We start from the raw sequence: 17,603 nt of genomic DNA, 5'->3' as shown, positions 1-17,603 counted from the left end.
ATCATCATACTCGTCACATGATCGTCTGAGCGCCACATGATTGGCTGAGAGTTTGATCCAGTAGCTCTGTGCTCTGTTGGTTTAGTCTGGAGAACATGATATTGATAATTATATTGAATTAAAATGTTACTCAATATAAAATAAAAACATTTGTAAAATGATTATCTTTTGAAATGTTTAATGTATTCAATATTGTGTATATATATATATATATATATATATATATATTCATGTCATTGTAAAACATGAGACGGTGAATCATAAAAAAGTTTATTAAGTGTTAAGAGTTTTTTTTATGGACGAATCAAAAACTTTGGTTTGAGAAATGTTAGTCAAAGTCATCGTGTTTGTGCGTCTGTGTCGTGTCGCTGTGTTTGTGCGTCTGTGTCTAACGTTGTGTTTGTGCGTCCATGTCGTGTCACTGGTCTTGTGCGTCCGTGTGAGAGTCTTGTTGTGTCACTGATCTTGTGCGTCCGTGTGAGAGTTTTGTTGTGTCACTGATCTTGTGCGTCCGTGTGAGAGTCTTGTTGTGTCACTGATCTTGTGTGTCCATGTGAGAGTCTTGTTGTGTCACTGATCTTGTGCGTCCGTGTGAGAGTCTTGTCGTGTCACTGGTCTTGTGTGTCCGTGTGAGAGTCTTGTCGTGTCACTGGTCTTGTGCGTCCGTGTGAGAGTCTTGTTGTGTCACTGGTCTTGTGTGTCCGTGTGAGAGTCTTGTTGTGTCACTGATCTTGTGTGTCCGTGTGAGAGTCTTGTTGTGTCACTGGTCTTGTGCGTCCGTGTGAGAGTCTTGTTGTGTCACTGGTCTTGTGTGTCCGTGTGAGAGTCTTGTTGTGTCACTGGTCTTGTGCGTCCGTGTGAGAGTCTTGTTGTGTCACTGGTCTTGTGTGTCCGTGTGAGAGTCTTGTTGTGTCACTGGTCTTGTGCGTCCGTGTGAGAGTCTTGTTGTGTCACTGGTCTTGTGTGTCCGTGTGAGAGTCTTGTTGTGTCACTGATCTTGTGCGTCCGTGTCGTGTCACTGGTCTTGTGCGTCCGTGTGAGTCTTGTCGTGTCACTGGTCTTGTGCGTCGGTGTGAGTCTTGTCGTGTCACTGGTCTTGTGCGTCCGTGTGAGAGTCTTGTTGTGTCACTGGTCTTGTGCGTCCGTGTCGTGTCACTGGTCTTGTGCGTCTGTGTGAGAGTCTTGTCGTGTCACTGGTCTTGTGCGTCTGTGTGAGAGTCTTGTTGTGTCACTGGTCTTGTGCGTCCGTGTCGTGTCACTGGTCTTGTGTGTCCATGTGAGAGTCTTGTTGTGTCACTGATCTTGTGCGTCCGTGTGAGAGTCTTGTCGTGTCACTGGTCTTGTGTGTCCGTGTGAGAGTCTTGTTGTGTCACTGATCTTGTGTGTCCGTGTGAGAGTCTTGTTGTGTCACTGATCTTGTGTGTCCGTGTGAGAGTCTTGTTGTGTCACTGATCTTGTGCGTCCGTGTGAGAGTCTTGTCGTGTCACTGGTCTTGTGTGTCCATGTGAGAGTCTTGTTGTGTCACTGGTCTTGTGCGTCCGTGTGAGAGTCTTGTTGTGTCACTGGTCTTGTGCGTCGGTGTGAGTCTTGTCATGTCACTGGTCTTGTGTGTCCATGTGAGAGTCTTGTGCGACGTTGAACTCGGCCTCGTACATGATCTGCTGGATCTTCATCTTGGTCTCGCACCTCTTCTGCGGCGCCAGTCTCTTGAGCGCCGGGACGAAGCTGAGCAGGAACAGCTCGTCCTCGTCTGTCCGTCTGCTCGCCTCGTCCTTCGGCAGCCAGGCGCCGGCGGAGGACGGCGGCGGCGGCGAGGCCTCGTCCACGAGTCGCCTCTTGCGGCCCGTCTTGCCGAGCGGCGGCGGCGGCACGGGCGAGGTCTTGAGGCGGGCGGCGAGCTGAGGGTCCGCGGGCGGGAGCTGCGTGACGAAGGGTGTCTTCGGGTCACCTTTGACCTTCATGACCTCCGACATCTCCGCCTCCACGCCCACCTCCGCGTCCGGGTGGTCCTGGTCCTCCTCGGCGCCGCACAGGTCGGCGCCGCCGCTCCTGGACCCGGTGAAGGGCGCGATGAAGTTCATGAGCTGCCTGAACCTCCAGCGACTGTGCGCGACCTCGCCCTGCTTCTTGCTCTTGACCTCCATCCTCACCTCCTTCAGGTAACGGTCCCTCATGTTCTTCCACTTCCTCTTGCACTCGTCTGCTGCAGGAGACCAACGTGAAAGAATGACATCAGTGAGCAGTGAGCAGATGCTCCTCCCATGATGCAACACTCATGGACTCAGGGACTCATTCATTCCTCGTGTTATTTTATCATCAGTGTGTGTGTGTTGTTGTGATGTGTGACTCTATTGTATCATCAGTGTGTGTGTGTTGTTGTGATGTGCGACTCTATTGTATCATCAGTGTGTGTGTGTTGTTGTGATGTGTGACTCTATTGTATCATCAGTGTGTGTGTGATGTGTGACTCTATTGTATCATCATCAGTGTGTGTGTGTTGTTGTTGTGATGTGTGACTCTATTGTATCATCAGTGTGTGTGTGTTGTTGTGATGTGTGACTCTATTGTATCATCAGTGTGTGTGTGTTGTTGTGATGTGTGACTCTATTGTATCATCAGTGTGTGTGTGTTGTTGTAGTGATGTGTGACTCTATTGTATCATCAGTGTGTGTGTTGTTGTGATGTGTGACTCTATTGTGTCATATAGTGTGTGTGTTGTTGTGATGTGTGACTCTATTGTATCATCAGTGTGTATGTGTTGTTGTGATGTGTGACTCTTATTGTATCATCAGTGTGTGTGTGTTGTTGTGATGTGTGACTCTATTGTGTCATATAGTGTGTGTGTTGTTGTGATGTGTGACTCTATTGTATCATCAGTGTGTGTTTTTACAAAACTCTCTTTTCATTGAAATATTGACAATAGAAATGATCTTAAGCTCCGCCCACTTAAAACATAACCACACCCACTCTGCTGTAATTGGTCAAGCATGGAGGTTTGTCACGGTGCGTCATCAATGGTCTCCACCTCCAAGGGACTCGTTGTATAAACAAAGCGTAATCACAGCTGGAGGAGGAGTGAAGCCATTATTACGTCATAATGGACTCTCGTAACCTCTCGTTCGTCCAGATTTCAGAGCAACTTTATAAAGTAATAAAGTGTAAAACATGGTCATGATGAGAAGTTACTGCGTCTTGAAGAACATTTACTACATGACACCAGAGTTGATACTAGTTGATGTTTAATGACACCAGAGTTGATACTAGTTGATGTTTAATGACACCAGAGTTGATACTAGTTGATGTTTAATGACACCAGAGTTGATACTAGTTGATGTTTAATGACACCAGAGTTGACACTAGTTGATGTTTAATGACACCAGAGTTGATACTAGTTGATGTTTAATGACACCAGAGTTGATACTAGTTGATGTTTAATGACACCAGAGTTGATACTAGTTGATGTTTAATGACACCAGAGTCGATACTAGTTGATGTTTAATGACACCAGAGTTGATACTAGTTGATGTTTAATGACACCAGAGTTGATACTAGTTGATGTTTAATGACACCAGAGTTGATACTAGTTGATGTATAATGACACCAGAGTTGATACTAGTTGATGTTTAATGACACCAGAGTTGATACTAGTTGATGTTTAATGACACCAGAGTTGACACTAGTTGATGTTTAATGACACCAGAGTTGATACTAGTTGATGTTTAATGACACCAGAGTTGATACTAGTTGATGTTTAATGACACCAGAGTTGATACTAGTTGATGTATAAGGACACCAGAGTTGATACTAGTTGATATTTAATGACACCAGAGTTGATACTAGTTGATGTTTAATGACACCAGAGTTGATACTAGTTGATGTTTAATGACAACAGAGTTGATACTAGTTGATGTTTAATGACACCAGAGTCAATACTAGTTGATGTTTAATGACACCAGAGTTGATACTAGTTGATGTTTAATGACACCAGAGTTGATACTAGTTGATGTTTAATGACACCAGAGTCGATACTAGTTGATGTTTAATGACACCAGGGTTGATACTAGTTGATGTTTAATGACACCAGAGTTGATACTAGTTGATGTTTAATGACACCAGAGTTCATACTAGTTGATTTTCAATGACACCAGAGTTGATACTAGTTGATGTTTAATGACACCAGCGTTGATACTAGTTGATGTTTAATGACACCAGAGTTGATACTAGTTGATGTTTAATGACACCAGAGTTGATACTAGTTGATGTTTAATGACACCAGAGTTGATACTAGTTGATGTTTAATGACACCAGAGTTGATACTAGTTGATTTTCATTGACACCAGAGTTGATACTAGTTGATGTTTAATGACACCAGCGTTGATACTAGTTGATGTTTAATGACACCAGAGTTGATACTAGTTGATGTTTAATGACACCAGAGTTGATACTAGTTGATGTTTAATGACACCAGAGTTGATACTAGTTGATGTTTAATGACACCAGAGTTGATACTAGTTGATGTTTAATGACACCAGAGTTGATACTAGTTGATGTTTAATGACACCAGAGTTGATACTAGTTGATGTTTAATGACACCAGAGTTGATACTAGTTTATGTTTAATGACACCAGAGTTGATACTAGTTGATGTTTAATGACACCAGAGTTGATACTAGTTGATGTTTAATGACACCAGAGTTGATACTAGTTGATGTTTAATGACACCAGAGTTGATACTAGTTTATGTTTAATGACACCAGAGTTGATACTAGTTTATGTTTAATGACACCAGAGTTGATACTAGTTGATGTTTAATGACACCAGAGTTGATACTAGTTGATGTTAAATGACACCAGAGTTGATACTAGTTGATGTTTAATGACACCAGAGTTGATACTAGTTGATGTTTAATGACACCAGAGTTGATACTAGTTGATGTTTAATGACACCAGAGTTGATACTAGTTGATGTTTAATGACACCAGAGTTGATACTAGTTGATGTTTAATGACACCAGAGTTGATACTAGTTGATGTTTAATGACACCAGAGTTGATACTAGTTGATGTTTAATGACACCAGAGTTGATACTAGTTGATGTTTAATGACACCAGAGTTGATACTAGTTGATGTTTAATGACCCCAGAGTTGATACTAGTTGATGTTTAATGACACCAGAGTTGATACTAGTTGATGTTCAATGACACCAGAGTTGATACTAGTTGATGTTTAATGACACCAGAGTTGATACTAGTTGATGTTTAATGACACCAGAGTTGATACTAGTTGATGTTTAATGACACCAGAGTTGATACTAGTTGATGTTTAATGACACCAGAGTTGATACTAGTTGATGTTTAATGACACCAGAGTTGATACTAGTTTATGTTTAATGACACCAGAGTTGATACTAGTTTATGTTTAATGACACCAGAGTTGATACTAGTTTATGTTTAATGACACCAGAGTTGATACTAGTTGATGTTTAATGACACCAGAGTTGATACTATTTGATGTTAAATGACACCAGAGTTGATACTAGTTGATGTTTAATGACACCAGAGTTGATACTAGTTGATGTTTAATGACACCAGAGTTGATACTAGTTGATGTTTAATGACACCAGAGTTGATACTAGTTGATGTTTAATGACACCAGAGTTGATACTAGTTGATGTTTAATGACACCAGAGTTGATACTAGTTGATGTTTAATGACACCAGAGTTGATACTAGTTGATGTTTAATGACACCAGAGTTGATACTAGTTGATGTTTAATGACACCAGAGTTGATACTAGTTGATGTTTAATGACCCCAGAGTTGATACTAGTTGATGTTTAATGACACCAGAGTTGATACTAGTTGATGTTCAATGACACCAGAGTTGATACTAGTTGATGTTTAATGACACCAGAGTTGATACTAGTTGATGTTTAATGACACCAGAGTTGATACTAGTTGATGTTTAATGACACCAGAGTTGATACTAGTTTATGTTTAATGACACCAGAGTTGATACTAGTTGATGTTTAATGACACCAGAGATGATACTAGTTGATGTTTAATGACACCAGAGTTGATACTAGTTGATGTTTAATGACACCAGAGTCGATACTAGTTGATGTTTAATGACACCAGAGTCGATACTAGTTGATGTTTAATGACACCAGAGTTGATACTAGTTGATGTTTAATGACACCAGAGTCGATACTAGTTGATGTTTAATGACACCAGAGTTGATACTAGTTGATGTTTAATGACACCAGAGTTGATACTAGTTTATGTTTAATGACACCAGAGTTGATACTAGTTAATGTTTAATGACACCAGAGTTGATACTAGTTGATGTTTAATGACACCAGAGTTGATACTAGTTGATGTTTAATGACACCAGAGTTGATACTAGTTTATGTTTAATGACACCAGAGTTGATACTAGTTGATGTTTAAACATATTTATATCACAACACTCACTGTTTAAATGTTTATTTTTTTAACCACTGAATAAATCAATAATAATGACGTCTATGAGTTTATTCGATATTAATAACTTGTAAAACATTTTTTAAAATAAATATTAATATGAAATAATAATATTTCATGACCTTTTTTTTTTCTTTTCAGTTTGTTTTTCAGTCTCTAAAGTTCTTCACCCGCGTCATCAGTCGCTCTGACGTCATCTAAAGGTTTATGACGTGTGTGTTTACGCGTCAGGTGTCAGAGGCGGCGACGGACACGCGGCCTGCGGCGGCGGCATCTACCGCTGGCGCGGCACGACAGCGGCACGACAGCGGCGCGTCTCGGGTAAAGAAGCGGGAAAGTGCGGTAGAGACGCGGGAGAAGCGCGGCAGAGACGCGGGAGAAGCGCGGCAGAGACGCGGGAGAAGCGCGGCAGAGACGCGGCAGACATGTCGTCTGGAGGTGTGAAGTTGAAGAAGAAACACTCGCTCACCAGGAAGACCCAACAACACGCTGATGTTCCTCCAGGCGTTGGCGCGACTTTCCGTGCACCTGTAGTTGGAGAGCGTGACGTCATAGAGCTCCGGACAGTTGAAAACGGCCAAAATTAACTTATCGTCCATTTTGACTGTGTGCGCGCGCGCGGAAGCGGCGGTCGCTCCCGCCTTTTCCGCTCGGCAGCTGCCGCGCCGCCGCGCTACTGTGACGCTCCCTCTGCGCAGGCGCAGTCTCTGCGACCCCGATCAGAATCCAAACCTTTTGTTTATAAAAACGACACAAGACTTTCTGTGGTGACGTCACAGAATAAAGTAATTACATCAATTTAATAAGAGACATTAACATAAAATGTGTCAAAATATAAATATCAAACATGATAATAAACATATGTATTAATAAAACGACAATAATAATAACGAAAATAATAAATAAAGGTAAAATAATACGATACAATAATTACTATCTCTGTGAATGTGATCTTTTTATAATGATGTGAGTCACATATATTAATGTAAAATTAAAAAAAACAACAATAAAATAAGAGATATTATCATAAAATTCTATATAAATAATGAATGATTTACCAAAAAGTAAAATAAAACACAAAGATAGCATATTTTGAAATAAAAGCATTACTTTTTATATTTTATCTATTATTTATAGATTTAAAATATGATTATTTACTCAAATGAATTCAACATGTTGCTTTGCTCTACGACACTTAATATTACTGTTGATTTATAATTGTTTTATATTATTATTTTGTTGATTTATTATCGTTTTTTGTTATTATATTGTTGATTTATATATTTGTTTTATTATTTTGTTGATTTATTATTGTTTTATATTATTATTATATTGTTGATTTTTTATTGTTTTATATTATTATACTGTTTATTATTTTATTGTTTTATATTATAATTATTATAGTGTTGATTTATTATTGTTTTATATTATTATTATCATAATGTTGATTTATTATTGTTTTATATTATATTATTGTTTTACATTATTATTATATTGTTTATTTATTATTGTTTTACATTGTTATTATGTTTCTTATTTATTATTGTTTTACATTATTATTATATTGTTTATTTATTATTGTTTTATATTATTGTTTATTTTTTTTACATTATTATTATACTGTTGATTTTTTTTTTTTATATTATTATATTATTATATTGTTTATTTATAATTATTTTATGTTATTGTTATATTTCTATAATGTTGTTCAATTGTTTTCAATCATTTTTTATTGTTTAAACAAATATGTATTTATCTTCAATCTTTCTATTTCTTTGTATTTGTCAACTTCATGTTGACATCATATAATACATATATTATATTATATAATGTATATAATATATAATGTACTGGAACTTCTGTTTTGATTCATGACAAGTTTTACTTGTTTTTACAAATACTTTTAATTCCATATCATTTTATTTTTACTTAAAATTACACTTAAGTTATTTCATATTAGGAATGTTTTATTTGGTAATTAATTATATTTCAGCCTTTATTAGTTTAATTAATCTTTACATAATATTATATACAATCAGTGTCTGGATAATACACACATATTATATACTGTGTGTATTATTTACATAAAGTATTGACTATAATTGTTCAACAGTCTTTTTTTATTAACCCTTGTGTTGTCTCCGGGTCAAAGGTCAAGGCAACACAAGGGATGGTAAAATGTTTTTGTTTTTTAATGTATTACCTTTTTTATCACGCAAAACGGTTGAAGGTAAAACAGTTGAAAGTATTTCTCAACTCAAAGATATATTATTAAATCAGTTTAAACATATTTTTATTGAAAGGTTGTTTGTTAATGTTGCTCACGTTTGTATATTGAATGTAAAACATCTATAGAAAGTATTTTTTAAATCTGTATAGTTATTGATACTTTATACACATAAAACTACTAGAACCTAGTGACCCTGCTCGTCAAACGTGTTTTTAATTCGCCTCTAAACCTCCAGTATTCCTCCACAGGTGCTTGCTGTGGTTGAAAGCTGCAGTAATACGAGGTGAACTCCGACGACTCCTGCATTGAGTCCAACAATATGGAGTCCAACAATATGGAATCCAACAATATGGAGTCCAACAATATGGAGTCCAACAATATGGAGTCCAACAATATGGAGTCCAACAATATGGAGTCCAACAATATGGAGTCCAACAATATGGAGTCCAACAATATGGAGTCCCAACAATATGAAGTCCCAACAATATGGAGTCCAACAATATGGAGTCCAACAATATGGAGTCCAACAATATGGAGTCCAACAATATGAAGTCCAACAATATGGAGTCCAACAATATGGAGTCCAACAATATGGAGTCCAACAATATGGAGTCCAACAATATGGAGTCCAACAATATGAAGTCCAACAATATGGAGTCCAACAATATGGAGTCCAACAATATGGAGTCCAACAATATGGAGTCCAACAATATGAAGTCCAACAATATGGAGTCCCAACAATATGAAGTCCAACAATATGGAGTCCAACAATATGAAGTCCAACAATATGGAGTCCAACAATATGAAGTCCAACAATATGAAGTCCAACAATATGGAGTCCAACAATATGGAGTCCAACAATATGGAGTCCAACAATATGAAGTCCAACAATATGAAGTCCAACAATATGGAGTCCAACAATATGGAGTCCAACAATATGGAGTCCAACAATATGGAGTCCAACAATATGGAGTCCAACAATATGGAGTCCAACAATATGAAGTCCAACAATATTGAGTCCAACAATATGAAGTCCAACAATATGAAGTCCAACAATATGGAGTCCCAACAATATGAAGTCCAACAATATGGAGTCCAACAATATGGAGTCCAACAATATGGAGTCCAACAATATGGAGTCCCAACAATATGGAGTCCCAACAATATGGAGTCCCAACAATATGAAGTCCAACAATATGGAGTCCCAACAATATGAAGTCCAACAATATGGAGTCCAACAATATGGAGTCCCAACAATATGGAGTCCAACAATATGGAGTCCAACAATATGGAGTCCAACAATATGGAGTCCCAACAATATGGAGTCCCAACAATATGAAGTCCCAACAATATGGAGTCCCAACAATATGAAGTCCAACAATATGAAGTCCAACAATATGGAGTCCAACAATATGAAGTCCAACAATATGGAGTCCAACAATATGGAGTCCAACAATATGAAGTCCAACAATATGAAGTCCAACAATATGGAGTCCAACAATATGGAGTCCAACAATATGGAGTCCAACAATATGAAGTCCAACAATATGAAGTCCAACAATATGAAGTACAACAATATGGAGTCCAACAATATGGAGTCCAACAATATGGAGTCCAACAATATGGAGTCCAACAATATGGAGTCCAACAATATGAAGTCCAACAATATTGAGTCCCAACAATATGAAGTCCAACAATATGAAGTCCAACAATATGGAGTCCCAACAATATGAAGTCCAACAATATGGAGTCCAACAATATGGAGTCCAACAATATGGAGTCCAACAATATGGAGTCCCAACAATATGGAGTCCCAACAATATGGAGTCCAACAATATGGAGTCCCAACAATATGAAGTCCAACAATATGGAGTCCAACAATATGGAGTCCCAACAATATGGAGTCCCAACAATATGGAGTCCCAACAATATGGAGTCCCAACAATATGGAGTCCAACAATATGGAGTCCCAACAATATGAAGTCCAACAATATGGAGTCCCAACAATATGAAGTCCAACAATATGAAGTCCAACAATATGGAGTCCAACAATATGAAGTCCAACAATATGAAGTCCAACAATATGGAGTCCAACAATATGGAGTCCAACAATATGGAGTCCAACAATATGAAGTCCAACAATATGAAGTCCAACAATATGAAGTCCAACAATATGGAGTCCCAACAATATGGAGTCCAACAATATGGAGTCCAACAATATGGAGTCCAACAATATGGAGTCCAACAATATGAAGTCCAACAATATGAAGTCCAACAATATGAAGTACAACAATATGGAGTCCAACAATATGGAGTCCAACAATATGGAGTCCAACAATATGGAGTCCAACAATATGGAGTCCAACAATATGAAGTCCAACAATATTGAGTCCCAACAATATGAAGTCCAACAATATGAAGTCCAACAATATGGAGTCCCAACAATATGAAGTCCAACAATATGGAGTCCAACAATATGGAGTCCAACAATATGGAGTCCAACAATATGGAGTCCCAACAATATGGAGTCCCAACAATATGGAGTCCAACAATATGGAGTCCCAACAATATGAAGTCCAACAATATGGAGTCCAACAATATGGAGTCCCAACAATATGGAGTCCCAACAATATGGAGTCCCAACAATATGGAGTCCAACAATATGAAGTCCAACAATATGGAGTCCCAACAATATGAAGTCCAACAATATGAAGTCCAACAATATGGAGTCCCAACAATATGAAGTCCCAACAATATGGAGTCCAACAATATGAAGTCCAACAATATGGAGTCCAACAATATGGAGTCCCAACAATATGGAGTCCAACAATATGGAGTCCAACAATATGAAGTCCAACAATATGAAGTCCAACAATATTGAGTCCCAACAATATGAAGTCCAACAATATGAAGTCCAACAATATGAAGTCCAACAATATGGAGTCCAACAATATGGAGTCCAACAATATGGAGTCCAACAATATGGAGTCCAACAATATGGAGTCCCAACAATATGGAGTCCCAACAATATGGAGTCCCAACAATATGGAGTCCCAACAATATGAAGTCCAACAATATGAAGTCCAACAATATGGAGTCCCAACAATATGAAGTCCAACAATATGGAGTCCAACAATATGGAGTCCCAACAATATGGAGTCCCAACAATATGGAGTCCCAACAATATGGAGTCCAACAATATGGAGTCCCAACAATATGAAGTCCAACAATATGGAGTCCAACAATATGGATTCCAACAATATGGAGTCCAACAATATGAAGTCCAACAATATGGAGTCCAACAATATGAAGTCCAACAATATGGAGTCCAACAATATGGAGTCCAACAATATGGAGTCCAACAATAGCGCCTGATAACGTCTCCCGGACGCGTCAACCATCCGGACGCCATGAACGGCGTGAAAGGACGAGCCGGCGTTCATCGTTATCTCTGCTCGAACACCAGGAGCTCAGGACGCGTCGAGAAAATCCAATAATTCTCTGTCGTAGGAAAGAATTGAACCTGCAGGACTTTAACCTGGAGGTTGAACGACTGATGGAGGAAAAGAAAGCAGAGAATTGTTCGTGTTTCAAACTGTCGTCGATGATTAACTTGTTCTCTCAGCGACATTATTATTCATCTTATCAACAACATATTGTCACTGCATTAAAACATGTTTAAAACTCTGAATATTTATCTTTTTTATCCTGTTTATTGTATTTTTCTTAATCATTATTGTGTATTTTTTATTGGTAATTATTTCATTGTCATTATTATGTAAGTATTATTCCTTATTGTTGTTATATTTCTAATATCTGCATGTTTTAAATGTTTCTTTGATCTTTTTTATCCGTCAACTATGAAAAAGTTAATTTCCCCAACATGGGAAGAACAAAAAACATTAATTGATTAATTGATTGATTGATTAATTGACTGATTGATTCCTTTATTTTTCCCACCTTTTTTAGACATTTTAGTTGTTTCAAAAGTACAAACACATATTAGGACATAAATTAGACTTAATAATAACAAAAATAATTAATAAAGAAAGTAATAAAAACTATGATAAATAAAGACAAAAACAATAATGAATAAAGAAAATAATACATAAAGATAATAAAAAAAATTTAAAAAAGAATTAATAAAGAAAATAATACATTAAGATAATAATAAGAGCAATAATTCATTAAAAAATAATGATACATAAAGATAATAATAAAAACAACAATAATTAATAAGGAAAATAATACATAAAGATAAAAATAATAAAAACAACAATAATAAATCAAGAAAATAATACAATTTTTTTTTTAAAACAAACAATAATTAATATATAATATAATACGTAAAAATAATAATAACAATAATAAATCAAGAAAATAATACATACAGATAACAATAAAAACAATAATAAATAATATTGTAAACATAATACATCAAACATTATGAATAATTCTAAATATATCAACACATATACAATAAAATAACTACAATTATTTGTTTTAATGAAATACAGAATGTTTGATAAACGTTCACAGCGAGTCATTCAAGCTCTATAGTCGATATTCTTTCAGTTCTATCTATCTATCTATCTATCCATCCATCCATCCATCCATCCATCCATCCATCCATCCATCCATCCATCCATCCATCCATCCCTCCCTCCGTCCCTCCCTCCCTCCCTCCCTCCCTCCCTCCCTCCGTCCGTCCCTCCCTCCCTCCCTCCCTCCCTCCCTCCCTCCCTCCCTCCCTCCGTCCGTCCGTCCGTCCGTCCGTCCGTCCGTCCGTCCGTCCATCCATCCATCCATCCATCCATCCATCCATCCATCCATCCATCCATCCATCCATCCATCCATCCATCCATCCATCCATCCCTCCCTCCCTCCCTCCCTCCCTCCCTCCCTCCCTCCCTCCCTCCCTCCCTCCGTCCGTCCGTCCCTCCCTCCCTCCCTCCCTCCCTCCCTCCCTCCCTCCCTCCCTCCCTCCCTCCCTCCCTCCCTCCCTCCCTCCCTCCCTCCCTCCCTCCGTCCGTCCGTCCGTCCGTCCGTCCGTCCGTCCGTCCGTCCGTCCCTCCCTCCCTCCCTCCCTCCGTCCATCCCTCCCTCCCTCCGTCCGTCCGTCCATCCATCCATCCATCCATCCCTCCCTCCCTCCCTCCCTCCCTCCCTCCCTCCCTCCCTCCCTCCCTCCCTCCGTCCGTCCGTCCGTCCGTCCGTCCGTCCGTCCGTCCCTCCCTCCCTCCCTCCCTCCCTCCCTCCGTCCGTCCGTCCGTCCGTCCGTCCGTCCGTCCCTCCCTCCCTCCCTCCGTCCATCCCTCCCTCCCTCCGTCCGTCCATCCATCCATCCCTCCCTCCCTCCCTCCCTCCCTCCCTCCGTCCGTCCGTCCGTCCGTCCGTCCGTCCGTCCGTCCGTCCGTCCATCCCTCCCTCCCTCCCTCCGTCCATCCCTCCCTCCGTCCGTCCATCCATCCATCCATCCATCCATCCATCCATCCATCCCTCCCTCCCTCCCTCCCTCCCTCCGTCCGTCCGTCCGTCCGTCCGTCCATCCCTCCCTCCGTCCGTCCGTCCGTCCATCCATCCATCCATCCATCCATCCATCCATCCATCCATCCATCCATCCATCCATCCATCCATCCATCCATCCATCCATCCATCCATCCATCCATCCATCCATCTGTCCATCCCTCCCTCCCTCCCTCCTGGATCGGTTGTTGATGAAAGTTGAAACAGGAAAAGTGACATTTAGAATCTAATCCTTTACAATTTCAGCTCAGCAGCCACATAAAGACCTTCATCTTTAAATCCAGGTCCTTAATACCCAGAAATCCCCTCTGCTCTAAAACCTCAACAATGAGGATCGGCGTCTCCACTCCTGCTTTTATGCACTGAGATCTGATTTCTGCAGGAGAAAAGAGCAGAGATTAACTGGATCTGTGTCCTCGCTCACCCCTTCACAAAAGTGGCCAGATTAGCAGGAATTAAGTGTCTGGTCCATCTGAGGGATTATACTTTTTTCACTCTTCTTCATGCTTGAAAAGGAGCGAGGGAGGAGGACGGAGGGCAGACGTCTCCGGGCGAGGACATGGAGCGACGGACGGAGAGACAGAAGTTTCCGTTCACCATCGAGAACATCCTGGGCGAGGACTTCAGCGAGTGGTCCTGGTCCTCTGGTTCTGTGGTTCCTCTTCATCATCACACCTTCATGAGCTGCTGCTGCTTCTGCTCCAGCTGTGGAGACGTTCTGCGGACGGACGTCCTCCAGGAAGGTGAGTGGTCTCTCCTCGCCCCTCGCTCTCGCTCATGGATGGACCTCCTCTCTGCAGCCGCTCGCCACGCCTGGCCCTCCTGCAGGGCTCGCAGGGAGGAGCAGGTCCAGGGTCAGAGGAGGACCAGGAGGCACCGGACCATCTTCACCGAGGAACAACTGGACGCGCTCGAGGAACTCTTCCTCCAGAACCAGTATCCTGACGTCAACACCCGAGAGAACCTGGCGCAGAGAACTCACCTGAGGGAAGAGAGAGTCGAGGTAACCTTGAAGACATTTCATCACGAGAGTCACATGTTACAATGTCATGTCTTAACTATGTTACAAATATGTACAAATATGTTACAAATATGTCTTAACTATGTTACAAATATGTCATAACTATGTTACAAATATGTTACAAATATGTTACAAATATGTCTTATCTATGTTACAAATATGTCATAACTATGTTACAAATATGTTACAAATATGTCTTAACTATGTTACAAATATGTTACAAATATGTTACAAATATGTCTTATCTATGTTACAAATATGTCATAACTATGTTACAAATATGTCATAACTATGTTACAAATATGTTACAAATATGTCATAACTATGTTACAAATATGTTACAAATATGTTACAAATATGTCTTATCTATGTTACAAATATGTCATAACTATGTTACAAATATGTTACAAATATGTCTTAACTATGTTACAAATATGTCATAACTATGTTACAAATATGTTACAAATATGTTACAAATATGTCTTATCTATGTTACAAATATGTCTTAACTATGTTACAAATATGTTACAAATATGTACAAATATGTTACAAATATGTTACAAATATGTACAAATATGTTACAAATATGTACAAATATGTTACAAATATGTTACAAATATGTTACAAATATGTACAAATATGTACAAATATGTTACAAATATGTTACAATGTCATGTCATAACTAAGTTACAAATATGTTACAAATATGTTACAAATATGTTACAAATATGTACAAATATGTTACAAATATGTACACATATGTTACAAATATGTTACAAATATGTTACAAATATGTACAAATATGTACAAATATGTTACAAATATGTTACAATGTCATGTCATAACTATGTTACAAATATGTTACAAATATGTTACAAATATGTACAAATATGTTACAATGTCATGTCATAACTATGTTACAAATATGTTACAAATATGTTACAAATATGTACAAATATGTTACAAATATGTACAAATATGTTACAATGTCATGTCATAACTATGTTACAAATATGTTACAAATATGTTACAAATATGTACAAATATGTTACAAATATGTTACAAATATGTACAAATATGTACAAATATGTTACAAATATGTTACAATGTCATGTCATAACTATGTTACAAATATGTTACAAATATGTTACAAATATGTACAAATATGTTACAAATATGTTACAAATATGTTACAAATATGTACAAATATGTACAAATATGTTACAAATATGTTACAATGTCATGTCATAACTAAGTTACAAATATGTTACAAATATGTTACAAATATGTACAAATATGTTACAAATATGTACAAATATGTTACAAATATGTTACAAATATGTTACAAATATGTACAAATATGTACAAATATGTTACAAATATGTTACAATGTCATGTCATAACTAAGTTACAAATATGTTACAAATATGTTACAAATATGTACAAATATGTTACAAATATGTACACATATGTTACAAATATGTTACAAATATGTTACAAATATGTACAAATATGAACAAATATGTTACAAATATGTTACAATGTCATGTCATAACTAAGTTACAAATATGTTACAAATATGTTACAAATATGTACAAATATGTATAACTATATACTGTATATATGATGATATACCGTATATATAAATTATGATATATATATATATATATATATATATATATATATATATATACTGTATATATATATATATCATCATCTATACATCATTTATAGATGATGATATATATCATCTGTATATATATATATCATCATCTATACATCATTTATAGATGATGATATATATATATATACTGTGTATACATATATATCATCATCTATACATGATGTATAGATGATGTATAACATATTATATTATATTATATTATACATCATGTATACATGATGTATAGATGATGTATAACATATTATATTATATTATATTATACATCATGTATACATGATCATATCACATCCGTGTTGCTTCCATGTCTTCAGCTCTGGTGCAGGTCTGCAGTGGTCAGTACCTATAAAAACTTCACAGAAGACAAAAATCACAGGGATTCATGGAGAATTTAAGGCTTTGTTTAAAAACACGAAAGTCAATCAAAAGTACACAATTTTGTTGCGTAAGATCAGTTCAACAATGTTTGTTCTTCTGCCGACAGGTTTGGTTCAAGAACAGAAGAGCCAAATGGAGGCGACAGAAAAGACTCAACTTCACTGTGAGGAGCTCAGAAAATTAAATACTTTTTGTGTATATAAATATTGAAATAAACACTCTCTCTGTGTATAAAGTGTGCATTTTGTCATACGTAATGTTTTAACAGGTAATTTATCAATAATATATTGA

At 37.8% G+C, this 17,603-nt stretch overlaps 2 protein-coding genes across 2 annotated transcripts; one reads left to right on the top strand and one right to left on the bottom strand.

Moving 5' to 3' along the window:
• Window positions 1–256: 256 nt before the first annotated feature.
• LOC148079025 (uncharacterized) lies at window positions 257–7,075 on the bottom strand. The gene is made up of 2 exons (XM_087792319.1): window positions 6,946–7,075; window positions 257–2,203 (listed from the first exon to the last, which is right to left on the bottom strand). The coding sequence occupies exons 1-2, from the start codon at window positions 7,073–7,075 to the stop codon at window positions 1,596–1,598; spliced, it is 738 nt and encodes a 245-aa protein (XP_087648445.1). The 3' UTR covers window positions 257–1,595.
• Window positions 7,076–14,791: 7,716 nt separating this feature from the next.
• On the top strand, window positions 14,792–17,496 carry LOC148079024 (paired box protein Pax-6). Its single transcript, XM_087792681.1, has 3 exons — window positions 14,792–14,975; window positions 15,033–15,235; window positions 17,419–17,496. The coding sequence occupies exons 1-3, from the start codon at window positions 14,792–14,794 to the stop codon at window positions 17,494–17,496; spliced, it is 465 nt and encodes a 154-aa protein (XP_087648807.1).
• Window positions 17,497–17,603: the final 107 nt, after the last annotated feature.

Source organism: Callionymus lyra, chromosome 5 (genome assembly GCF_982586985.1).
Source record: "Callionymus lyra chromosome 5, fCalLyr1.hap1.1, whole genome shotgun sequence".
NCBI classification, from domain to species: Eukaryota; Metazoa; Chordata; class Actinopteri; order Syngnathiformes; family Callionymidae; genus Callionymus; species Callionymus lyra.
Note: the sequence above shows the minus strand (reverse complement) of the source record. Positions and strands in the feature narration are given on the sequence as shown.